Source organism: Carcharodon carcharias, chromosome 10 (assembly GCF_017639515.1).
Source record: "Carcharodon carcharias isolate sCarCar2 chromosome 10, sCarCar2.pri, whole genome shotgun sequence".
Taxonomy (NCBI): domain Eukaryota; kingdom Metazoa; phylum Chordata; class Chondrichthyes; order Lamniformes; family Lamnidae; genus Carcharodon; species Carcharodon carcharias.
Window position 1 is genome coordinate 169,288,770 of NC_054476.1, and position 22,319 is coordinate 169,311,088.

Here is a 22,319-nt window from a genome sequence, read left to right on the forward strand (position 1 = left end):
CAGGGGATCAACCCTGGTTCAATGAAGAGTGCAGGAGAACATGCCAGGAGCAGCACCAGGCATACCTAAAAATGAGGTGTCAACCTGGTGAAGCTATAACACAGAACTACTTGCATGCCAAACAACATAAGCAGCAATTAATAGACAGAGCTAAGTGATCCCACAACCAACAGATCAGATCTAAGCTCTGCAGTCCTCCCACAACCAGTCATGAATGGCGGTGGACAATTAAACAACTCACTGGAGGAGGAGCTCCACAAATATCCCCATCCTCAATGATGGAGGAGCCCAGCACATCAGTGCAAAAGGTAAGGCTGAAGCATTTGCAACAATCTTCAACCAGAAGTGCCAAGTGGATGATCCATCTCGCCTTCTTCCACAGGTTCCCAGCATCACAGATCTTCAGCCAATTTGATTCACTCCACATGATATCAAGAAACGGCTGAAGGCACTGGATACTGCAAAGGCTATGGGCCCTGACAGTATTCCGGCAATAATGCTAAAGATTTGTGCTCCAGAAATTGCCGTGTCCCTAGCCAAGCTGTTCCAGTCCAGCTACAACACTGACATCTACCTGGCTATGTGGAAAATTGCCCAGGTATGTGCTGTGCACAAAAAGCAGGACAAATCCAACCCAGCCAGTTACCAGCCCCATCAGTCTATTCTACATCGTCAGTAAAGTGATGGAAGGGGTCATCAACAGTGCTATCAAGTGACACTTGCTTAGCAATAACCTCCTCACTGACTCCCAGTTTGGGTTCTGCCAGGGCCACTCAGCTCCTAACCTCGTTACAGCCTTGGTTTAAACATGGACAGCAGAGCTGAACTCCCGAGGTGAGGTGAGAGTGACTGCCCTTGACATCAAGGCTACATTTGACTGAGTGTGGCATCAAGGAACCCCAGCAAAACTGGAGTCAATGGGAACCAGGGGGAAAACTCTCCACTGGTTGGAGTCATATCTAGCAGGAAGGAAGATGACTGTGGTTGTTCGAGGTCAGTCATCTCAGCTCCAGGACCTCACTGCAGGAGTTCCTCAGGGTAGTGTCCTTGGCCCAACCATCTTCAGCTGCTTCATCAATAACCTCCCCTACATCATAAGGTCAGAAGTGGGGATGTTCGCTGATGATTACACAATGTTCAGCACCATTTGCAACTCCTCAAATACTGAAGCAGTCCATGTCCAAATGCAGCAAGACCTGGACAATATACAGGCTTGGGCTGACAAGTGGCAAGTAACATTCATGCCACACAAGTGCCAGGCAATGACCACCTCCAACAAGAGAGAATCCAATCATCACCCCTTGATGTTACCATCACTGAATCCCCCCTATCAACATCGTGGGAGTTACCATTGACCAGAAACTGAACTGGACTGGCCATATAAATACTGTGGCTACAAGAGCAGGTCAGAGGCTAGGAATCCTGCGATGAGTAACTCGCCTCCTGACTCCCCAAAGCCTGTCCACCATCTACACTGCACAAGTCAGAAATGTGATGGAATACTCCCTACTTGCCTGGACCCACAATGCTCAAGAAGCTTGACACTGTCCAGGACAAAGCAGCCCGCTTGATTGGCACCACATCCACAAACATTCACTCCCTCCACCACCGACACACAGTAGCAGCAGTGTGTATCATCTACAAGATGCACTGCAGGAATTCACCAAGGCTCCTTCAACAGCACCTTCCAAACCCACAACCACTACCATCTAGAAGGACAAGGGCAGCAGATAGATGGGAATGCCACCACCCAGAAATTCCCCTCCAAGTCACTCACCATCCTGACTTGGAAATACATTGCCGTTCCTTCATTGCCGCTGGGTTAAAATCCTGGAACCCCCTTTCTAACAGCACCGTGGGTGTACCTACACCACATGGGCTGCAGCGGTTCAAGAAGGCAGCTCACCTTCTCAAGGGCAACTGGGATAGGCAATAAATGCTGGCCCAGCCATCGAAGCCCATATCCCATGAATAAATTTCAAAAAATGTCTTGCTCACTTCACAGGCACCTTGATTTTTATACTCCCTTTCACTCCTTCATTTAATCTGCATTTTGGCATATGATTTTTTTCGAAGTACTCTTAATCTCTCAGCAGTTGGCTGTATTAGTTAAGTTACTTTTTACTGTGTGAACCAAGGTAACAATAATGAGAAGACAATGCACCCTGCACCAAGGACAAACCCACAGAGCTTTCAATCACTATAATGTGGAAATAGACCAAGCTTTTCAATCACTACCTCATGGCTGCTTCCAAATCATAGGTGGTCCTTTGAGCAGCAAACCCACATTATACACTATAATAGAGTGTGGGGCATGATGCAGTAATCTTAATATAAAATGCCTTAATAATGTTCTATAATAATGGGGACATGCACTGTCAATGTGATTCTCAAAGGCCTCATACAACCAAATATCTGTATACTAACACTTCCCAGTGGTATAGTATATCTGTGGTCTTCGTAAGCTTACTATTTCTGGCCATATGGTAAATCAAAATTATAGTGTGCTCACTCGTTGGCGACACAGTGTCCCCAAAATCTCAATTACTGCGTGTGAGTCACTAACCTAGTGAGTCACTAGCCCAAGTATTTGGGACTGAGGGAGGGGTAATGCTAAAGTCCGGTGAAGCTCTATTTGTCATAAAAAAGTGAAATGAGTACTATAAGGCAAGGAATCTGAGGAGCAGTGACAAAGGAGCTGTGTGGAAATGTTCATAAACAGATGCAAGGAGGGACTAACTAGCTACACACTAAATATCTGGCATTAGCAATCATGAACGTACCATTTTAAATCAGAGTCCCTGTCTGATGTTTTATCTGAAGTAAAAGTTGTGCAATTTTTAGTTACATTTTAGGCATGATGCAACAATTACTTTAGAAAGGATCATTGGCTCAAGTGCCATAAATTGATCATCTGACTTCATCTATTTACATCTAAACTGGACTAACTGGTTCAGAATTAAAGCTAAATTATCTGCAAGTTGAATTTTTTCAATGGAGGTTGGGTGCAAATAGTTCTAGACTTCAGAAGCTTAAGGCCTGTTTGACCATTAATTCAGGTAACCCAAAACATTTCACTTAAACAACAAAAAAGGACAGTTCAGTGACACATTAACACAGTGCAGCACAAAATCCCAGTCACGTTTCATAACTTTCACATCGTATGAGCCCTCAAAGTGATACTTGAGACAACAATCTTTCCTCAAGAATGGGTAGTTAAAAATGCATCCCAGGATACTCGCACAGCTCCTTGCACTACGCAAGAGGCAAATAGACCTCTACACAGATCCCCACATCCTCAGTTTGCAAATCTTTCACAGATTGAATAAGGAGGGAAAAAGAATGCAAACATCAGTAGAAAAGGACATTAAATGTAGGGCAATAAACCATTAGCAGTTATGCTTTCAGCTGCCTTGGTTCCACATTCTGAAATGGTCTTCCTGAACTCCTGTGCTTCTTCACTTCTCTGCCCGCTGTCAAAACCCTCCCTAAAACCCAGCTCCAACCAAGCTTTTGGTCGTCCTTCCTAATCTTTTGTTATTTGGCTCAGGGTCTATTTTTCCTTACACTACTGTCAGTTGTTTTACTACATAGAAAAAGCTGCTATATAAATGCCAGTTGTTTCTGTTGTTGCTGAATAAAAGTGAAGTGCCCTTTTCAAATGTGATAAGTGATTCAAAAATGAAATGAAAATCTTGTTATTAAACGAGAACAAGATAAAATAAATGCTCCATCAGGAGCTCAGTGTACCCGAATGAACTTTATATTTTGTGCAAAACATTCTCTTATGGTCTTTAACTCTACTTTACAATTCTTCATTCTAGAGGAACTGAGATAGAAACTAACAAAACTCCAAAGGGTCCCAAAGCTGTAAGGTCTGTCACTTACTGCGTCAACATCTTCGTTCTTACAATAGATCTCATGACCTTTGGCTCGGATCTCATCTCGTTGTTGGTCAACCACTTCTTTCAACTTGAGCATTACTTCCCGTTCCTTCTTGGATAGGCTGTCTAATAAAAGAAAGGACGTCAGCATATCTATCCTTTGGTCAAAACATTATGTAGCTCTCGTGAATTTACGCTAAATAAGATCCTGCAGGGTTTGTAAAAACGTAATTCAAATCTTACAAAGCATGAGTCAGATCCAATCCCAGTCAAGCCCTGGCAGGATAGATTGATACAATAGGAGCAACCATAATGACAATGTTACTCACAATTTGCAAGATTTGAATTTGCCTCCTCGGCTCCCACCCTGTGAAGGCAAGCCATGCTGTGAACAAATTCCTTTCTTCAAGCACTATTAAATTCAACTCTAGATTATAACACCACAGCAAAGTATTCTGCCATAGTCACAAGCTCGAATTCAACAGTCCAGCTTTCGCCTATCTACCCTTTACTGTGTAACAACATTTGACACAATAAAACTGCATCAGGAATGTGTTATCAGGGACATAGTGGCCACAATGTTATAGATTTCAACTCAAACCCAAGAGATCAGAGTTTGAATTCCAGCCTCTATTGTCATCCACAATCAGACTCTTCTGGCCAATTTCTGGCAATTGGCAGACAACATTATCGAGGCAACGGGATGGGGAGGAGGCAAGACTTCTTTCACAACTCAAGGACACTTCCTGACATACAAAACAAAAACAGTACTGACAGTGCCTCTACTGATAGTATCCACCCTATCTTTTAGGCTGTTGGTAAGAGGAAATTTCTATCTTGGGGATGGATAAAACTGAATTTTCATGCCTAAGTTGTGTTAGGACTTGATGAATTCCCTAAATGATGGGTCACGTATACTTGGGCAATGGAACAACAGACTGATACTCAAAATGTACTCAGATTTGGCAAACGCAGGGTCCCTGAGCTCAGCCTTGCTTCAAAAAGAGCGAAAAAGCAATTCACCAAAAGAAAGTCAACCCTGAATCATTCTCACACACAGGTCAAGCTTTGTGGTCAGTGGTCTGGGGGTAGCTTGCCTACATGGCCTTACAATCAACATTTAACTGAACAAAAAAAAGTGGAGAACCTATCTTTAAAAAAATATGGAATACATAACCTGAAAACAGCAGTACATATCTAGAGTTTTTATAAAGCACTGTTCAGAGCTATTGAAGTCATCAGATTCCAAAGAGGCCAACATGTATTATGAGTGGGTACAGAGAAGAGAATTATTGCAGGTGTAAATGTGATTAGGCAGGGTTAAAACTCTACAGTCTAAAGCCAAGGTGGTTCATGCAGGAACCTCATCAAGTAATGCAAAGTTTTAAACAACTTCAAGACATGTCAGGCAGGCTGGAGAAAATAAAATTTAATGTGTAAAATAACATTAGCAAAAAGGTTTTCCTGAAAGGATGATAAACATTGGGACCAATCTGGGAGCTCACACAGGTGATAAATTCAACAAATGCATCTTCATGTGGTGTCTCCTATCCACCAAATAACCAACCTCTCATGCTGCACAATGCAATAGAACCCCCTCACTCATCAACCAGCAGGCCCTCGCTATCAGGACTCAAGTCTAATGTTAGGTGTTGTACCTCATCTTCAATGATACCAGCTTCAGACCCAATTCTTGCAGTCTCCACATACCTCCACCTAGTCAGTTGTGGCAGGTACATCACCAGAATGCTAAGAATCACTAACATTCTTCTCTCTTTTGCAGAACAAGGTGGCCCACAACAGGAGGGAGCAGAACAGAATCAGAGGGGGACAGCCATGTCTGCCTCACCCAAGCCCATTGGAAGAGACAGTGCTCAGCATTGTAGGGCAGGCTTCCACAGAGGCTGTTACAGCCAAAGTCACAGAGACCATTCAGGATGACAGTACGTTTCTGTCCTATGGCCTCAAGTCCCACCACATCCTCATCTTGCCGATAGTAGCAAGTGAGAGCTGCAAATCATGTGACCATGGACCTCTGTTTTCCGCACCCCCCCCACTTTCCTCACCCCAAACCCCCCATTTCTGATACCCAAGAACTACAGCCTGGCCAACTGCAGCCTCATGAGGTAGGGTGAGAGCTGCTATAGCCCCCTCAGGAAGAGGTGCTGTCACCTGCACTGACAATACCAGTCACCAGCTCAGATACTGGTACAATGGCTTCCTTACAGACTAGTATAGAGCCAGTATCTGCACATGGTGAATCACAGAACATAAATGGGCTGTAGACAAAACAGGGGAAACCAGGGCAAGCAGGACCTGCTGATGCGCCACCCTGGGGAAGTGGCAGCGGCTCTGTGGAGCATGAACCTGCTGTCCTCGAAGGATGGCAGCAATTGTGCTCCCACCACTGTCACTCTGAGTGTCACTCTGCCAGTACCTTTGCTTTTGCCAGTCAGCCAGCTGGCCTAGAGTTGCTCAAGAGCATCCTGCAGAGTCATCTAAAGTCTCCCCCTGTGAAAGTCAGCAGCCATCCATCAGCCCTGCTGCTGTTGCTGAGGAAGCACTGCACTAAGTCAGGCAAAGGCAGTCACAGGACAGGCAGTAAGATAATACACAAGGGTGAATGGTTCAATTTTGTATGTATTTTTGGACACTGGATAAAGTTGTTATGGAAAAGTTTTTGTTAATGGTTTCTAATGCAGCATTTTGGCCAAGAGGATGCCATGATTGGACCTTGCAGGCGGATAGGGAGGGAGTTGCAGAACAACAGTGGTGAAGGGATGACAATTTAAAGGAGCCGAAGTCTCAGTGGGTGCTCACGGATGGCATGTCCCAAGTGAAGGGACTCTAGATGGCTCCTCCCTGCCTCCTCCTCCTGAGGTGGGGTCTATACAGTTGGCAGCAATGGTTGCACCCTCTTATCTTAGAGGGTCATTAGTCTTTGGAATTCTTTTCCACAGAGAGCAGTGGAAGCTGCGTCATTACATATATTCAAGGTAGAGTTAGACAGATTTTTGATTGAAATGGGGATCAAAGCTTATGTGGGACAGGCAAGAAAGTGGAGTTAAGGCCACAGTCAGATCAGCCACATTCTGGAGCTGAATTTTGCTGCTTAGGAGTTTTCCAAATGCCCTTTAATGATCGAATAGCCTTTACTCATCTTAAATTTAGGCTTTTATGTTCTAGAAAATCCCTTACAAACACAGGATGCTATAGCATGTCCATTACTGCTAAACAGGATAGGAAGCAGCAGAAAGTACAGATAAAGGAGTTTGTGTAAGCAGAGGTCAAATTTACCTTCTTGGGACTGAATCTCAACCAACTGATTAACGAGATGCTGGTTTTCATCTGTCAGCTGGGAAATCTGCTTCTGTAGTTCCTGGATCGGCTTGTGCCATGTGTTTGTTTTAAGTTCCAGATCCTGAAATACACAACAGGAAATGAAGTATACATACTGCACTATAATAATCTCATGTTGGAGATGTGTAACAGTAGATTAGAATTCTAACTTTCAATCCTGGGGCTTGCAATGAAAGCCAATCCCAGATATAAGTCCCCTCTTCTCTGCTTACTCTCGAGAGCAATCTTGTGGGAACACCTTGGCTTTGGGGTTCCTCTCCGAGTCACTCATCATGATTCAGGCATGTATCACTGTTCATTTATCATCTCAACACCTTGGAATTCCCTACCCAACATTACGAGAGCAACTTCACCACAAGGACTGCAACAGTTCAAGAAGATGACCCACTGTCATCTACTTAAGGAGAGTAGATATAGACAATAAATGTTGACATGCCAGTAGTGCTCACATATAAGATCAATAACAAATAAATCACAACCCAATTTCTACTGGGCATAAGACTGAAGCACATCTGCCAGTCTACCTAACTTGTGGACAATCTCAGTCAGTCAGTCAGAGGCCATAATGATTTGTACAGGAAATGGAAAACATGTTCATATTGGTGTGATAAATGCAGTGCTGAGTTTGCCACTGGCATATTATTGTGCACGAGTCTTTGGCCTACTAGTAGCATTCCCAACCTGAAGTCTGATGGAGCAGGGTTCAAACCCCACTCCAAGCAGCGAGTAGACAATGGAACTCCAACTCCAAATTCTACGATTATTGGCAAATTATTGACATTTGCTGTGATTCTCATATCCGGAGAGTGTGGGTGTGGGTCTATAAGAGGTGAATAAAAAATGTATTTAAAGGTGAAGTTAGATAAGCACACAAGGGAGAAAAGAATAGAAGCATAGAGTTAGATGAAGCAGGGTAGGAGGATACTCATGAGGAGCATAAACAATGGCATGGACTGGTAGGGCCAAATAGTCTGATTCTGTGTAATGAAACCCTCCTGCTATATATAGGACCAACCACCCTCTTGGTTGGTATGTAATGATGATTATGACAATGGACAGAGCATTCACAATGTGGTCCATCGGACTGTTAATTAGCCTATAAATCCTTCATGTTAATTGTATATTAATTGTATTTAATTGCATTCGGGTGCTGGGTATTAACTGGAGAGTCACTTCCGTGTCTATAATTAGAAAAGTGTGGTTGTTGGGTTAGGAGGTGTGTGTTTTGTTTTAATGTCTATCACTGTAAATAAAGGTTATAAAAATGTAAAGATTAGCTCCAGCTCTATCCTTAACCACCTGATTCTCTGGAATATAACACACTACTCTCTGGACTTTTGTCAGAGAATCCTGATGACACAAAAGGGAGCCAGTCAGCCACTGAGCCCATGCCAGCTCTCTGTGCAGCAATCCAGTCAGCCCCATTTCCCAAACCTGCAGACCTGCAAGTACATTTCCCTCGAGTGCCTATCTAATTTCCTTTTGAAATCATTAATTGCCTCTGCTGCTACCACCCTCATAGGCAGCAAGTTCCAGATCATTACCACTTGCTGAGTAAAAAATTCTTCCTCACATCCCCCTGCACCTCTTGCCCAAAATCTCAAATCTGTATCCCCTACTCCTTGTACTACCAGCTAATGGGGGCAACTTTTTTTGGTCTACCTGATCTAAAGTTGTCATAATATTGTACCCCTCTATCAGATCTCCCCTCAACTTCCTCTGCTCCAAGGAGCTTCTCCAATCTAACTTTGTGCTTAAAATAACCCATCCTGGTAAATCTCCTCCACACCTTCTCACAAGAACCTCACATCCTTCCTAAAGTGCGGTGAGCAGAACTGCTGACTTAACCAGGATTTTTTAGAAGATTCAGCACAACCTCCCTGCTTTTTGAAGCCCAAGATCCCATTTGCTTTGTTAACCACTCTCTCAATCTGTCCTGCCACCCTCAAGGACCCGTGCACATGGACTCCCAAAGTCTCCAGGAATGCAAAGAGTCGGAAACAAAAGTGGAAAGCTGTCTGGTGCCAAGTTAAAAATTGTGCATTTTCTGTGCCACATCCCTTGAAAAACAGGATAAAATTAGAAAATTTTCAAGGAACCTTTAATTCAGTTAATTTCCTTCAGAGATCTAAAATAAGTTCCACTTTAAAAGACCAATGAAAAGGGGTAAGTGGGAGGGTGGGGGTGGAAACTGGCTTTCTGGGAGTTATGGTAAGACAGTGGTCTATTAATGTGTTACCAAGAACAGAGGAAACAATGTCAGACATAGTTAGAATCTATTGCTGAACCCTTAAATGAGGTAGTTAACCTGACTGAAACTAGCACAGCAGCTGTCAAATGCTACATTTACCATTAGTAGTGATATTTTCAACCTCAAAGTGATGACCATCACAGCACCAGACAAAAAAAATTGCAGTACATAACTCGAAATCCTACAATAAAAATATTGTATTGAAGAAATTCAACTAGTTCCCAGGCAAGGCTGATCACCAAACAGGAGTCAGACTGTGTGTGCTTCAAAATAAAACCTGGAGATAAATGGGTTAGGTTTTCTTTTGCAACTATATCTGCTCCCCACCATAAATCCAGTGAACAGAGAAAGCGAGAGAGGGAAAGCGAAAGGGAATGGTTTTGCCTTGCCATCTGTTAAAAGAAACATGGATTTCCACACGTCTGCTAAAGGCACTGCGGAACTGGCTGCTGGGAAGTGCCTGGGAATAACCCAGGGAGTTTCCAACACAAAAGCTCCACAGGGCACACTTTCACTGCTGAAGTACTGACTTCACAACTGGGATTGGCAGCATTCCACAAACTGCTCTCGTGTTTGATGCACGAGTTTCCTGGTTATGGACTCTGATAACTGAAGCAACAGCTGTATTGAACCATTGAGTTGGTTTGATTCTTGACTCAAAAGATAAATGTCTTCTGTAGAAATATATGTATATATTATACATGCATGCTATATATTAATACAATACAGAATTTACGTAAACTTTATATTCCATTAATTTAGGAAGAGAGTTTTGAGTAAAGGTAATGCCTCTTGGAAAGTACCTGGATAATACATGGATTGCTGTAGGATATCCAAATTGACGAGGGAGAGGGTGGAAAACATGTTTTATCTATAGAAGGTACACCCAGACACCAGTTATTGTATATTTCCCTAGCGATAACAGGAGCAATGCAATACAATTATAGATCAATGTACTTTATTCCTGCAAGTGGAGTAGTTGTTTAAACATAGCACCGACTATGAAGGCAAATTGTGATTTCAATAAGAAAAACACACTAAAACAAAAGTTGAGGAAGAAAAGCTAAAGGCCAGAAACAGGGCTTAAAGCAGAGAGAGCATGTCAATAAAAGGAACACATTATCTAACTGATTAAGGGCTGAAAAAGATATTAAAGAGAAACACCTTCCTGGGGAGTGAAGCTTTTCTGTTAGACTGAATTTAAATCCAGTCCCCCAGGGCTAAAAGGGTAGTCTGCTAAACCCACTGAATGTGCTTAACCAGGATAACTAGAAAAAAATCATTTAAAAACAGCAAAGATAAACATTGTCCCACTAATAGCAGAGTAGAAGGACTGAGAATGTTACAGGTGATTGTCCCTTATGTGGTTGGTGTGATAGATCTTGGGACCCGTCATTTTTCAATTCCTAAGAAATGCAACATATCACTCTGTGGTTTGGCCTAAGCACTGAATACTGAATGAAAAGCCAGATAGAACCATAGAAAAGTTACAGCACAGAGATCGGGATCACTAAGAGCTATTTGGTTTCAACCTAAGAGCTGCTGGAAAAGCATTCTCCACTTCTGTCTGGGAACAATTTTGAATTGATAAATAATTTAAAATGCTCCCACCCACCTTTTCTTTTAAAAAAATGGAGATTTCAGAGTCATGAGGAAGTATGCAAATTGCCTAGAACTGAATCTAACTAAGGAAACATTTGAGTTGGATTTCAATTGCGGGCGGGAGTGGCAATGAATATGGGCGCAGTTTGAAAATTACATTCCCAGAGGGCAGCACCTGCTTCCCACTTCCTCTGGGATAGTCAGCAACTTTCAGAGGGCCAGCAGGGGGAGGGAACGGGAAACGTTCTCACTGCCAATTAATGGCCCCCTAAAGGGCTTATTAAGGAGCCTGGCCAGAACAGAATGTTTTTCCCAGACAAAGCCAAATAGTTGGCGTGGGTTAGTGCACAACTGTTGGGGTCATCGTGGGACAAAAGGAAGTTCACTTCCATCCATGTCTTTTAGTTAAATGTGAGGAGTTGACTAAAGCAGGGTCAAGTGCTGTGACTCAACTTGGTGTCCATGGCCACTTTATGCTATCTTTATCCTCCTGATCCTTGGCAAGGCAGCAGCTTCTAAAATGGCTGCTGCCTGCCTTTGCTGGTAGCACCAGACAGGTGGCTCTCACCTTCTAGAGCAGCTTGGTGCCTCTGATTGGGCACCAAGCTCACCTCCTGCCCAATTGGCCCATTTACATTTAAAAGTAACACTGCACAAGTGACAAAGCTCAGTGCTGTTTGAAGTTGATCATATTTGAAGTTCTACCTCCCTGTCGGAATCATTTCCTGAAGATTGAAAGAATATTTTTAAAAGATCTTCCTTTATATCAAAGAAGAGCTATGTCATCATTCTGGTCTGGTGTATTTTATTTACAGTTTTCATTTTAGCCGTCCTATGATACATGGTGGTGACTTAAAGAATTTCAGGGGGTTTATTTGACATATTGCCTTTTTTAATTGTGGCTTTAGGGGAGAACTTATTAGCTTATACTTCAATCTGTTTTGGAAAGGATGAGATTCTGTATTTATTAAGTGGATCTGTTGGTTCAAATTTTGCTTCTGTATGATTTTACTTTTTAAACAATAAATCTGAAGGGTTTTTTTAAACTTGAGCTGTGTATTCAATCAGCTTGGCATTTTAGAGTCACAGAGTCAGGGTTATACAGCACAGAAACAGGCCCTTCAGCCCATCGTGTCCATGCCAGCCATCAAGCCCCTATTTATTCTAATCCCATTTTCCAGCACTTGGCCCGTAGCCCTGTATGCTATGGCACTTCAAGTGCTCATCTAAATGCTTCTTAAATGTTGTGAGGGTTCCTGCCTCCACCACCCCCTCAGGCAGTGTGTTCCAGATTCCAACCACCCTCTGGGTAAAAAACTTTTTTCCTCAAATCCCCTCTAAACCTTCTGCCCCCTACCTTAAATCTTTACCTCCTGGTTATTGATACCTCCGCTAAGGGGAGAAGTTTCTTCTTATCTACCCTATCTATGCCCCTCATAATTTTGGATACCTCTGCCAGGCTCCCCCTCAGCCTTCTCTGCTCTAAGGAAAACAGCCCCAGCCTATCCAGTCTCTCTTCATGGCTGAAAAACTGCAGCCCAGGCAACACCCTAGTGAATCTCCTCTGCACCCTCTCCAGTGCAACCACATCCCTCCCATAGTGTGGTGACCAGGACTGCACACAGGACCCTCCAGCTGTGGCCTAACTAGCATCTTATACAGCTCCAACATAACCTCTCTGCTCTTATATTCTATGCCTCAGCTAATAAAGGCAAGTATCCCATGTGCCTTCTTAACCATCTTATCTACCTGTGCTGCTGCCTTCAGGGATCTATGGACATGTGCACTAAGGTCCCTCTGATCCTCTGTACGTCCTAGGGTCCTACCATTCATTGTGTATTCCCTTGCCTTGTTAGTTCTCTCAAAATGTATCACCTCACACTTCTCAGGCTTAAATTCTATTTGCCACTGCTTTGCCCATCTTACCAGCCCATCTATATCGTCCTGTAATCTAAGGCTTTCCTCCTCGCTATTTATGACACCACCAATTTTCGTGTCATCTGCGAACTTACCGATCATACCTCCTATATTCACGTCTAAATCATTAATGTACAGAAAAAACAGCAAAGATCCCAGCACCAATCCCTATGGTTCACCACTCGTTAACAGGCTTCCAATCGCAAAAACAACCTTTGACCATCACCCTCTGCCTCCTGCCACTAAGCCAATTTTGGATCCAATTTGCTAAATTGCCCTGGATCCCATGGGCTTTTACCTTGACCATTCCCCCATGTGGGACCTTGTCAAAAGGTCATCATTAGACTTTTAATTCCAAATTTTTTTTTTATTGAATTCAGATTTCATCATCTACCCATGGTAGGGTTCGAACCCAGGTCCCCAGAGAATTACCTTGGATTACTGCTCCTGTGGCAGTACCATTACACCAACACCTACCCATCTGGTCTTTTACCAGAACTTACTGGGTAGGCCAAGCTATTTCCAGTCTATATCCCAGTAGTAAAGGGTTCATTGTTCACCCTGCAGTCTGACATCCTAGAAAGACCCATGTGCCAAGGCAAACTTCTGGCTCATAGCTTGCCTTAGGCTTTGTGGAATCGCAAATAAAGAGTATTGGGAAGAAAGCCCAATTTGTAATAATTGGCAACATGTAAAGTGGAACAAACAAACATGCAGCTCAAACTTTAAAATAAATTACCAGAAGCAAACAAAGCTCAGAAAGACTATAAACTGACAGCTAGATTTAGTTCATCAGGTTGTAGGATGTATTCAAGTAAGAGTATTTAAACTGTTTCACCAATGCTGTGTACAATTCTAAAACAAGGCTTAGCTCCCGACATTAAATTGTGGAACCAGGCACCAAACTGTGGAACTTTAAAACATATAGAAGCACTCAATCAGTAAATGATCCACTTTTGCCAAACTCCCTACAACTGAATTGCCTCCAGAACAAGAGAGAAATCAAATGCTGGGTTACTTTACTATGTTACAACACTGACTAACTTAAAAAAGAATCATTTTCTGCAAAGCACTTTGGGACATCATGAAAGGCATTCTATAAATACAATAATTTGCAAACCTAAACTGCCTGAACATCTTAAAAGATAACTTCCAGTTTTGAGAAGACCTTACCCGAGCAGCACATGCTGTGCCTAACGGACATAGAGCAGCAAAGCATGAATATACAATCTCCGTTACCCCTATCGGAGGCCTTAGAACCAAAATTCTCCATGTGAAATTTGTGCATGTACACTTAACTCTGCTTTAATTAGTACAAACAATCTCTGTGGCACAGCATACAGCACAAGATGCAACCGCCAATATTACTGCCAAGTCTGTTGCACATTCAGAAACTTGGACATCTGATATACCTACACAATAATGTTGACCTGAGCCAGCAGTCATGGCACACCTCAGTTGGATTTGTGGAATCGGAATACTGAACCAATTGTTGGACTAAGTACAATTGGTGACACACACCGAGGCAAACATCAACTGCAGCTGGAGGGTCATCAACTCGGTGAAAGACGTTCTTTGGTCTGCCCAAAGCTTGTTGGTCTTCTAGCGCAAAGAGTTGTCCCCAACCGAGTGTTGCAGACTGGCGCATTCCAAGGTCCAGGACTTCATGTTGAGGGACGCACTAAAGCTTGGGGCAGCTACCACAAAGGCACAATGGGGAAAGGTCGCTGTCTAAGACCTTTCTGCCATAGTGCACCGAGGGGCTGGGAAAGGTATAGACCCCTCGGGCTGTACGGCTCACAATGAATGTCTGCATTGAATAATAATTGTATTATAATCGTATTGAAGCACCTCAGAGTACACCTCATGACGTACGTTGATAGCGCAATGGTATTGGAGTTGTCTGACTGTCTGTAATGACCATATTGAAATGAATGATTGTAATATTCCTTGATTGTATTGAAGCACCTTGTGATCCATGTGTAAAAGATGAATCTGATTGCACTTTTTGTGATGGCCATTTAGAAATGTTTTGTACTGTTCTTCCAGATATTTTATGAATAAAGTATATTTTTCAAAAAGAAAAATTGGTGCTGCAACTAATAGCTTTCTTACCAGCACTGTGCCAGTAAAATCGCCTGCAGTCATGGTTAGCAATGAAAAAGACTTGTAACAGAACATCAAAAAGGAGGTTTGCAGGGTGTGACAAAGGAAACAGTGACTTGGCAAGGAGAACATTCAAACCACAAGTGGAAACATCCACCCTATGGAGATGGAAAACATGCAAAAAGAAAGTGAAAATAAACACTGGCTTGCTGGGGCCATGGGCTTTAAACAAGCATCAGTAACAGGACAGTGACTGGTCCCAAAGGCCCTTTGTAAACAGTTTGGTAAACAGACTTTTTTCAAGTGTTCAGGAAGGTCAAAATTATATTCAGCAGCAGATTTAGAGGAAGTTCTGAGTTACACTTCTTAATGCTTTAGAACTCATTGCATTCACTACCCTGAATGGACACAGCCCAGGGTGAACACATTTTTTTCATGGTCAAATCATCCTACTTATTCCATTTACATTGTACTATTCTATCGTTACATTCATTAAAATGCTAACTTCAGGGCTAGCCCCTTCCTCATGTCCTACAAAAAAAGTCAGAATCTTCTTACTGTTGTATACTCAGAACATACTATAGTCCCCAGACTGAACGCTGTCTCAGCAATGCTCCAAAGACATTCTCTTTGCCTGCTCCCATAAGAGCTGCTCTCACTGTTTAATGTGAATGCAGATGATTATGTGGCACATTAAAAAGAACAAGAACATGCTGGGAGAATGTCAAGTTCACAGGGGTGAGTACGAGAATAAGGAAGTCTTGCTACAATTGCACAGGGTGAGACCACTCCTGGATTACTGTGTGCAGTTTTCATCTCCATATTCAAGGAAGGATATACTTGCCTTGGAGGCAGTACAGCAAAGATTCACTAGATTGGTTCTTGGGATGAAAAGGTTATCCTACGAGAGGCTGAGTAAATTAGATCTGTATTCTATGGTGTTTAGAAGAAGGAGAGGCAATCACACTGAATTCACAAAATTCTGAAGGAGCTTGACAGGGCAGACACTGGGAGTTGGGGAATGTAGGACATGGAGGCAGTCTTAAGATAAGGAGATGATCATTTGGGACTGAGATGAAGAGAAATTTCATCACTCAAAGCGTTATGAGTCTTTGAAATGCTCAACCCCAGACGGTTGTGGATGCTCCAGCGTTGAATGTATTTTAAGGCCGAGATAGACAGATTTTTGGTTTCTCTGGGAAGCAGGTGGGAAAGTGGGGTTGAGCCAGATCAGCCATGATCATACTGAATGGCGAAGCAGGCTTGAGGAGTCCCATCATCTACTCCTACTCCTGTTTCTTATGTTCTGGTGGGGTTACCAGGCTGCTGGCCCCTTGTCAGCAACGGTTTTTTTGGCGGGAGAAGCAAGGATTGTGCTGACAAAAGGACACCAGCCTGTAATGCCAAAATCTATAAAAGGAGGGGAGGCCGTGGGGATTTGGAGGGGGGTGTAAGTAGAGTGAGTCTACTGGAAGATCACAAACCGTCCAGGAAAAACTAATACTTTCTGAAAAGATATAAACAGAGTCTCTTCTTCAGCACACTGATGAGGCACATTAAGCTGTGTGCCTTCGAATAGAGGATACATGTTGTTGCTGTAGCAGCCCTTACATTTAACAGGCACTATAGAGAAGCAAAATAAAAGCAAAATACTGCGGATGCTGGAAATCTAGAGAAGCACTGTAGAGAAGTATTTCAGCTCTGTTTGCATTTTTAAACCACTAATCTGTCCCACGTGTAAAATAATCTGCCTTTTCCCTACAAAAAAATTGTTCATAGGAGACTTCCAGGAGTAAGCAGATTAATGACTATACTGTAAATATTACATTGTATTAAAGTAAAGCTATTCAAGTGCTTCTCAGGGTCAAATTTATGGAAAGATCTGCAGCTAGAACCTATGTTTTGGCATTTCCAGTTGTTTATCTTTTGTCATAAACTAGTTTTTACAGCATTTCTGTAAAGTTGGTAACTGGATTCAAATCAAAGAGCCATTCCTTGTGCTTTCAGAAAGATGAGATGAAGGAACCAGACTGCTGGAGAAAGGATAAGGAGCTTGTGATGTTTCCCCTTCAGCAGATCATCATTGTGTGGAGGAAAGGAAACAAAGTCAAGTGTGTAGAAAGTGGCCTACTGAAGAAATCAATCAGGTCTCGTGATTTGTGAGCTTGGGGCTTGTTTTGTGTGCTCATAATTGACCCTGTCAGAAGTGGACAATGACTAACAGGTTTACAGCTATCCACAGAAGTGGCACATGCCTTCGATGAATATTATCCTGTATAGTTCAAAGGCAAGACTAAAGTTACTTCTGAACTCCACTATAGAAGAGTTCAACGTTGGTAAAATATGACTGCACTGTATGTTCAAGAAACTCCAAAAGTATTGCTGAAACAAGAAGACATTTTTTGTCAAAGCTTTTGCACTTGTCAGGATAATTCATAGGAAAACCAAATGTAAAGGGAAAAACAATTTGTACTGTATGTGAAAGAGTGCTGATTGGTTGGCATGTGGATTTAGCACACCCTTCTCACACAGTATCGATTGCTGTTCCCTTTACATTTGATATTCGTGTGAATTATCCTGATGAATGCAAGACAAAAAATCTGTTTTTTCAGCAATACTCAAGTTCTGAACAACCAAATGACTAAATTCCAAAAGTTCATGACAAAGTGGCAATAACGAATAAATGAGAGATAGTGGAAATGATGGTTTAGGGGCACTCAATGGGGCTGATTGAGGGCAGACTAGCAAGTTTCTAGCTGCCACCAAATTATACTGGAAAGTGAAAGTTGGGTGTAGCAGTGGTGAAAAAAGGGGAACAGGCAATGCTCTTGGCAGAGGCTCAGTGGGGCCAGCTCATGGTGGGAACTGAAGCAATGATTGAATGGTATGAGCATCTGAAGAAAGAGGGCTTAGATTACTACTAAGAGCTATTGATTATGTGCTGTGCTATCTCCTACAACTATAAACCTGTGAGGCAGGAGTTGGGTTGAGTGACTGTCAAAAGATGTGACCTTTAAGAACATAAGAAACAGGTGCAGGAGTAGACCATATAGACCATCAAACGTAGTGTGCCATTCAGTACGATCATGGCTGATCTTCTACTTCAATCCACTTTCCCACCCGCTCCCCATATCCCTTCATTCCAAGAGACCAAACAAAAAAAAAATCAGTACAAAATCTCCAAGTAGGTTTATCTCAAAAGAAGGAAGTTGCTGGAAATCAGGGAGAGCCATCTTGCAGCCACATAAAAACAGATGCCTGGAATTCGAACAGATAAATCTCCATCGCTACATTGTACTGAACTCACAAGAGGAAGCTTAGTATAGGGAACTGGTTGTCATGAGTGGAGAAACCAGAAGCTGCATTAACCACTCTCACAGTACATCCAATTAGTGACTGACCTGTCATTGCATCCCACTACACTTTTGATAACCCTGCTCTCCCACACAAACCAATGCTGTAATGGATAGTATGGCCGTAGCTGGACAAGCAGCTCCGGTTACTTAGATTCCAGCAGCAATATTGCACACATTTGGGTTCTGGTACATCTTCGCTCTTGCCAACCTGCACCCAAGTTCCCTGGTAAGTATGATGTGTCCCACAAGGGATGTAGAATACTTATTAGACAAATGAGAAATTCTATTGCTGCATCTTTACATGATTTTAGTTTGCACCCAGCATCAACTGAACAAAGTAATTGCTGCACCAAAATAAAATCGTACAGGTCTAAAGGCTGACCAGGGTTGGTTTTATCAGATGATTCATTTCCAAATGTGTTCCAACGATCTCTGACCATCCGCTTTGTGTTCCTCCTTAAAACATTCTAGATTAGTGGCTCGGTGACAGAAGGCTGCGATTAGGGTTGGAGTTAGTCTTCCTATTTCAATTGCACAGTACAAACAAATAGCTGGTGTTCAAAAGTACACTAGATTGCATAGTTGCATTTAAGAGTGAGCTACATAAGCACATGAAGAGAAAGGAACAGAAGCGTATGTTGAAATGCTTAGATAAAGATGGATCGGAGCAAGCTTATGTGGAGCACTGAAACTGGCAGAGACCAACTGGGCCCAATGACCCTTTTCTGTGTTGTAACTTGTGCCTCCAATGCTCGTCTAAGACAATCAGTTCCGCTGTGTGACAGAGGAACAGTATACCGGTATCAGTCTCCCACAACCCAAACGAAACAGTACGAGAAGCATAAAAGTGCTTATAAATGTGATCAGCGCTCTCTTCTCAGTTATACTGTCACATTTACATTGCGATGGATCCAAAACAACTTTGCTCCCATGATTATACAGCGGGGATGTCTCGGAATATCTGTGTTTGTTGTATTGTTTACTAGTGTCAAACATAAAACCCCAAAATCATCACAAACCAGCGCAGTCACTTTGAGCGGGGCGAGGGGTGGGGGACGGGACACAAACCTTGTAGTGACCCGTGCTTTTCTCCCCGTCCTGTAACCTCACCAAGGCTCGGATCAACTCCTGCTCGGTGTTCCCGCTCCTGGTGACGAAACTTTCCAGCATTTCCAGGACGCGGACAATTTTGGGGATCAGCCCTTCCACCACCTTCTTCCCGTGGCTGTCGATCAGCTTCTCCAGCTCGGTGCCGATCAGCTTGGCCATCTCGTACACGTCGTTCACCTCGAGGTCGGGGACGGGTTTGTCCAGGCAAGAGGCCAGACAGCTCTCAGTGTCCATGGCAGGTCCGGCCCTTGACCCTTGGTCCTTGGTCCGGGGATGGAATGTCGGGGGGGGGAGACGGGCTGGCTGCTCTTTTGATTGGATGGATCAATCTGCACGGCCAGACCCCATTGGTCAGGGAGGGAGGGAGGGAGGGAGGTGGCCGGAGGGAGGTGCTGGTGGTAGTAGAGGGGTGGGTGGGGGGCTTTCCCGCTGTGAGTGGTCACTCAGCCCCTTTGGGCTTTGATACCCGCGCCGGCTGTTTCCCTTTCTTTTGGTGTTGATTGTCACGTGAGCCTCAAAAATCAATCACGTGTCGGTCGGTGTGTCACCTGGTCCAATCAGCAGCCAGTGACAGTGCCTGGTGGGGGGGGAACTGGTCCGGCAGCGTCAGGGCCGGTTGCCAACTTCTCCAGGGTTGGCCGGGAGTCCCCAGGAATTGGAGCAATCCCGGGAGTAAAACATCGCAGGGACATCTAAAAAGAATCATCTTCTTTCGACATTTTCGTTTATTAGTTATAAAAATGTGGGTGATCGGAAAGAAGAGGCTGTTTGATTGGCAGGACAGTTTAACTGAATGCAGAGTTCACTGGGGAACATCCAGCTCAGAAGCAGGAATGGGCCAATTGGGAACTTCAGACCTGCTCCATGGTTCATTGGGATCATGGCTGATCTGGTTGTGGTCTCAACTGTACTTTACCATCTGCACCCCCCTCCCCCCTCCCCACCCGTAACAAGTGACTTCCTTGTCTATCAAAAATCTATCTAACTCTACCTTGAATAAATTCACTGCTTTCTGGGAAAGGGAATAATGAGCCTTTGAAAAAAGAATTCTCCTCATCTCCATCTTAAACGGTAGACCTCATTCTTAAACTGCGTCCCCCCAGTTCTAGTCTCTCCCACAAGTGGAAACATCATTGTGGTATCTACCCAATCAAGCCCCTTCAGATCTTAAACAAAAACAGAGTTACCTGGAAAAACTCAGCAGGTCTGGCAGCATCGGCGGAGAAGAAAAGAGTTGACGTTTCGAGTCCTCATGACCCTTCCACAGAACAGGATTTCCAGCATCCACAGTTTTTTTGTTTTTATCCCTACAGATCTTATATGTTTCAAATAAGTTCACCTCTCATTCCTCTAAGTTCCAATGGGTACAGGCCCAACTTTTTCAACCTTACTTCATAAGATAAGCCCCTCATCCCAGGAATGAGTCGAGTGAACATTCTCTGAACTGCTTCTAAAGCAATTATACCTTTTTGCAAATAAGGAAACCAAAACTATGCACGGTGAAAGGTCCGAGGAACACTCTGGTACAAAATTTCAACACTCAGAGTTCAGATGCAATATTCAAGTGGTTCCTTTATTACACATGCGGGGAGCAAACACAGGGCAGTCCAGGCGCATCTCCACTGAGGTTAAAATGAGCAGAGTTTATATATCTTTTACTATTAGTTAGACAAAGGCCACAGCACAAAGACCCCCCAGTGGGCTGATAATTGTGTTCTTGTACAGTAATTGCAGTGCAGAGACTGGGCATTGTCTTTTTGAAGAAAGCAAAGAATGTAAAATTGTTCCATAAAAAAGAATTACTGGGGCTGACTGGATGTGGTTCAAGGCTATCAGATGGTGTGAAATGGCCATCCCCATTTCTTAATTGAGTCATCCCCGTGTGTGTCTCCCATTTCCTAATTGCAAATTTACAGCTGAGCCCTTTGCACATGTTTTTAGCTTGCATGTACAGCTGTGATTGTCTGTGTATGATTTGGTGCCTTAGCTACTGGTCCTGGCAAGCACCTTAAAATAAATCCAACTTTTCTGCATCTTCAACAGCATTCCAGATGTGGTCTCACCAAGGCCCTGTACAGCTGCAGGAAAACTTCCCTACTTTTATATTCCATTCTCCTTGCAATAAATGTCAACATTCCATTTGCTTTCCAATTTGTTGTGGGAGGGTGGAACTCCATGATAATGGACATGTTGGATGACCAAAGGGAGAGTGCAGGGGTGGGGCTGGTGGAGAGAGGAGGTCATACATTGACATCTCCAGGGACACATCCAGCCAGAGTTGGCAACCCCATAGTGTGGACCACCCCCATGACTAGAACAAAATAAAAGTGGGAGGAGGCTCCTGGCTCAAGTCTTTGGGATGAAATTCGAGACAACCCAACACCACCACCCCCAACAAACAAAATTAAGTTAGAAACCACTTGCGCTCATATTAAAGTAACGTCTGTGCTTGGCCCCTGCATAAGGCTAACTCAGTGCAATGAGTGCAATTTTCAAATCAGCCAGAAGGATATAAGCTGGTGTGTTGATTACTGAGATTTCTGACCCGATTTCCTCTCCCATTATAAAGACCTGTTGCTTCCACCTCCATAATATCACCCAACTCTGCCTGGCCTCAGCTCATCTGCTGATGTACTCACATCCGTACCTTTATTACGTCCATTATTTGAATGCTGATCTCCCACTTTCCACCCAAGTTGAGTTTGTCCAATGCTCTGCTGTCCCATCACCCAT

General features: G+C 43.4%; 1 protein-coding gene across 4 annotated transcripts in view; it reads right to left on the reverse strand.

Annotated features, from left to right (window-relative positions):
* LOC121283216 (Rab interacting lysosomal protein) overlaps positions 1-20,075 on the reverse strand; it is a 50,757-nt gene extending 30,682 nt beyond the window's left edge. Inside the window, exons 1-3 of one of the 4 annotated variants that reach the window (XM_041197512.1) lie at positions 19,587-20,075; positions 7,182-7,305; positions 3,889-4,010 (exon numbers count right to left, since the gene is read on the reverse strand). In XM_041197512.1, the coding sequence (XP_041053446.1) occupies positions 3,889-4,010; positions 7,182-7,305; positions 19,587-19,820 (480 nt within the window). In that variant the 5' untranslated portion in view covers positions 19,821-20,075. Of the gene's footprint in view, positions 1-3,888; positions 4,011-7,181; positions 7,306-19,544 lie in introns of all 4 variants that reach the window. The other 3 variants (XM_041197508.1, XM_041197511.1, XM_041197509.1) reach the window with 3 other exon arrangements.
* Positions 20,076-22,319: the final 2,244 nt, after the last annotated feature.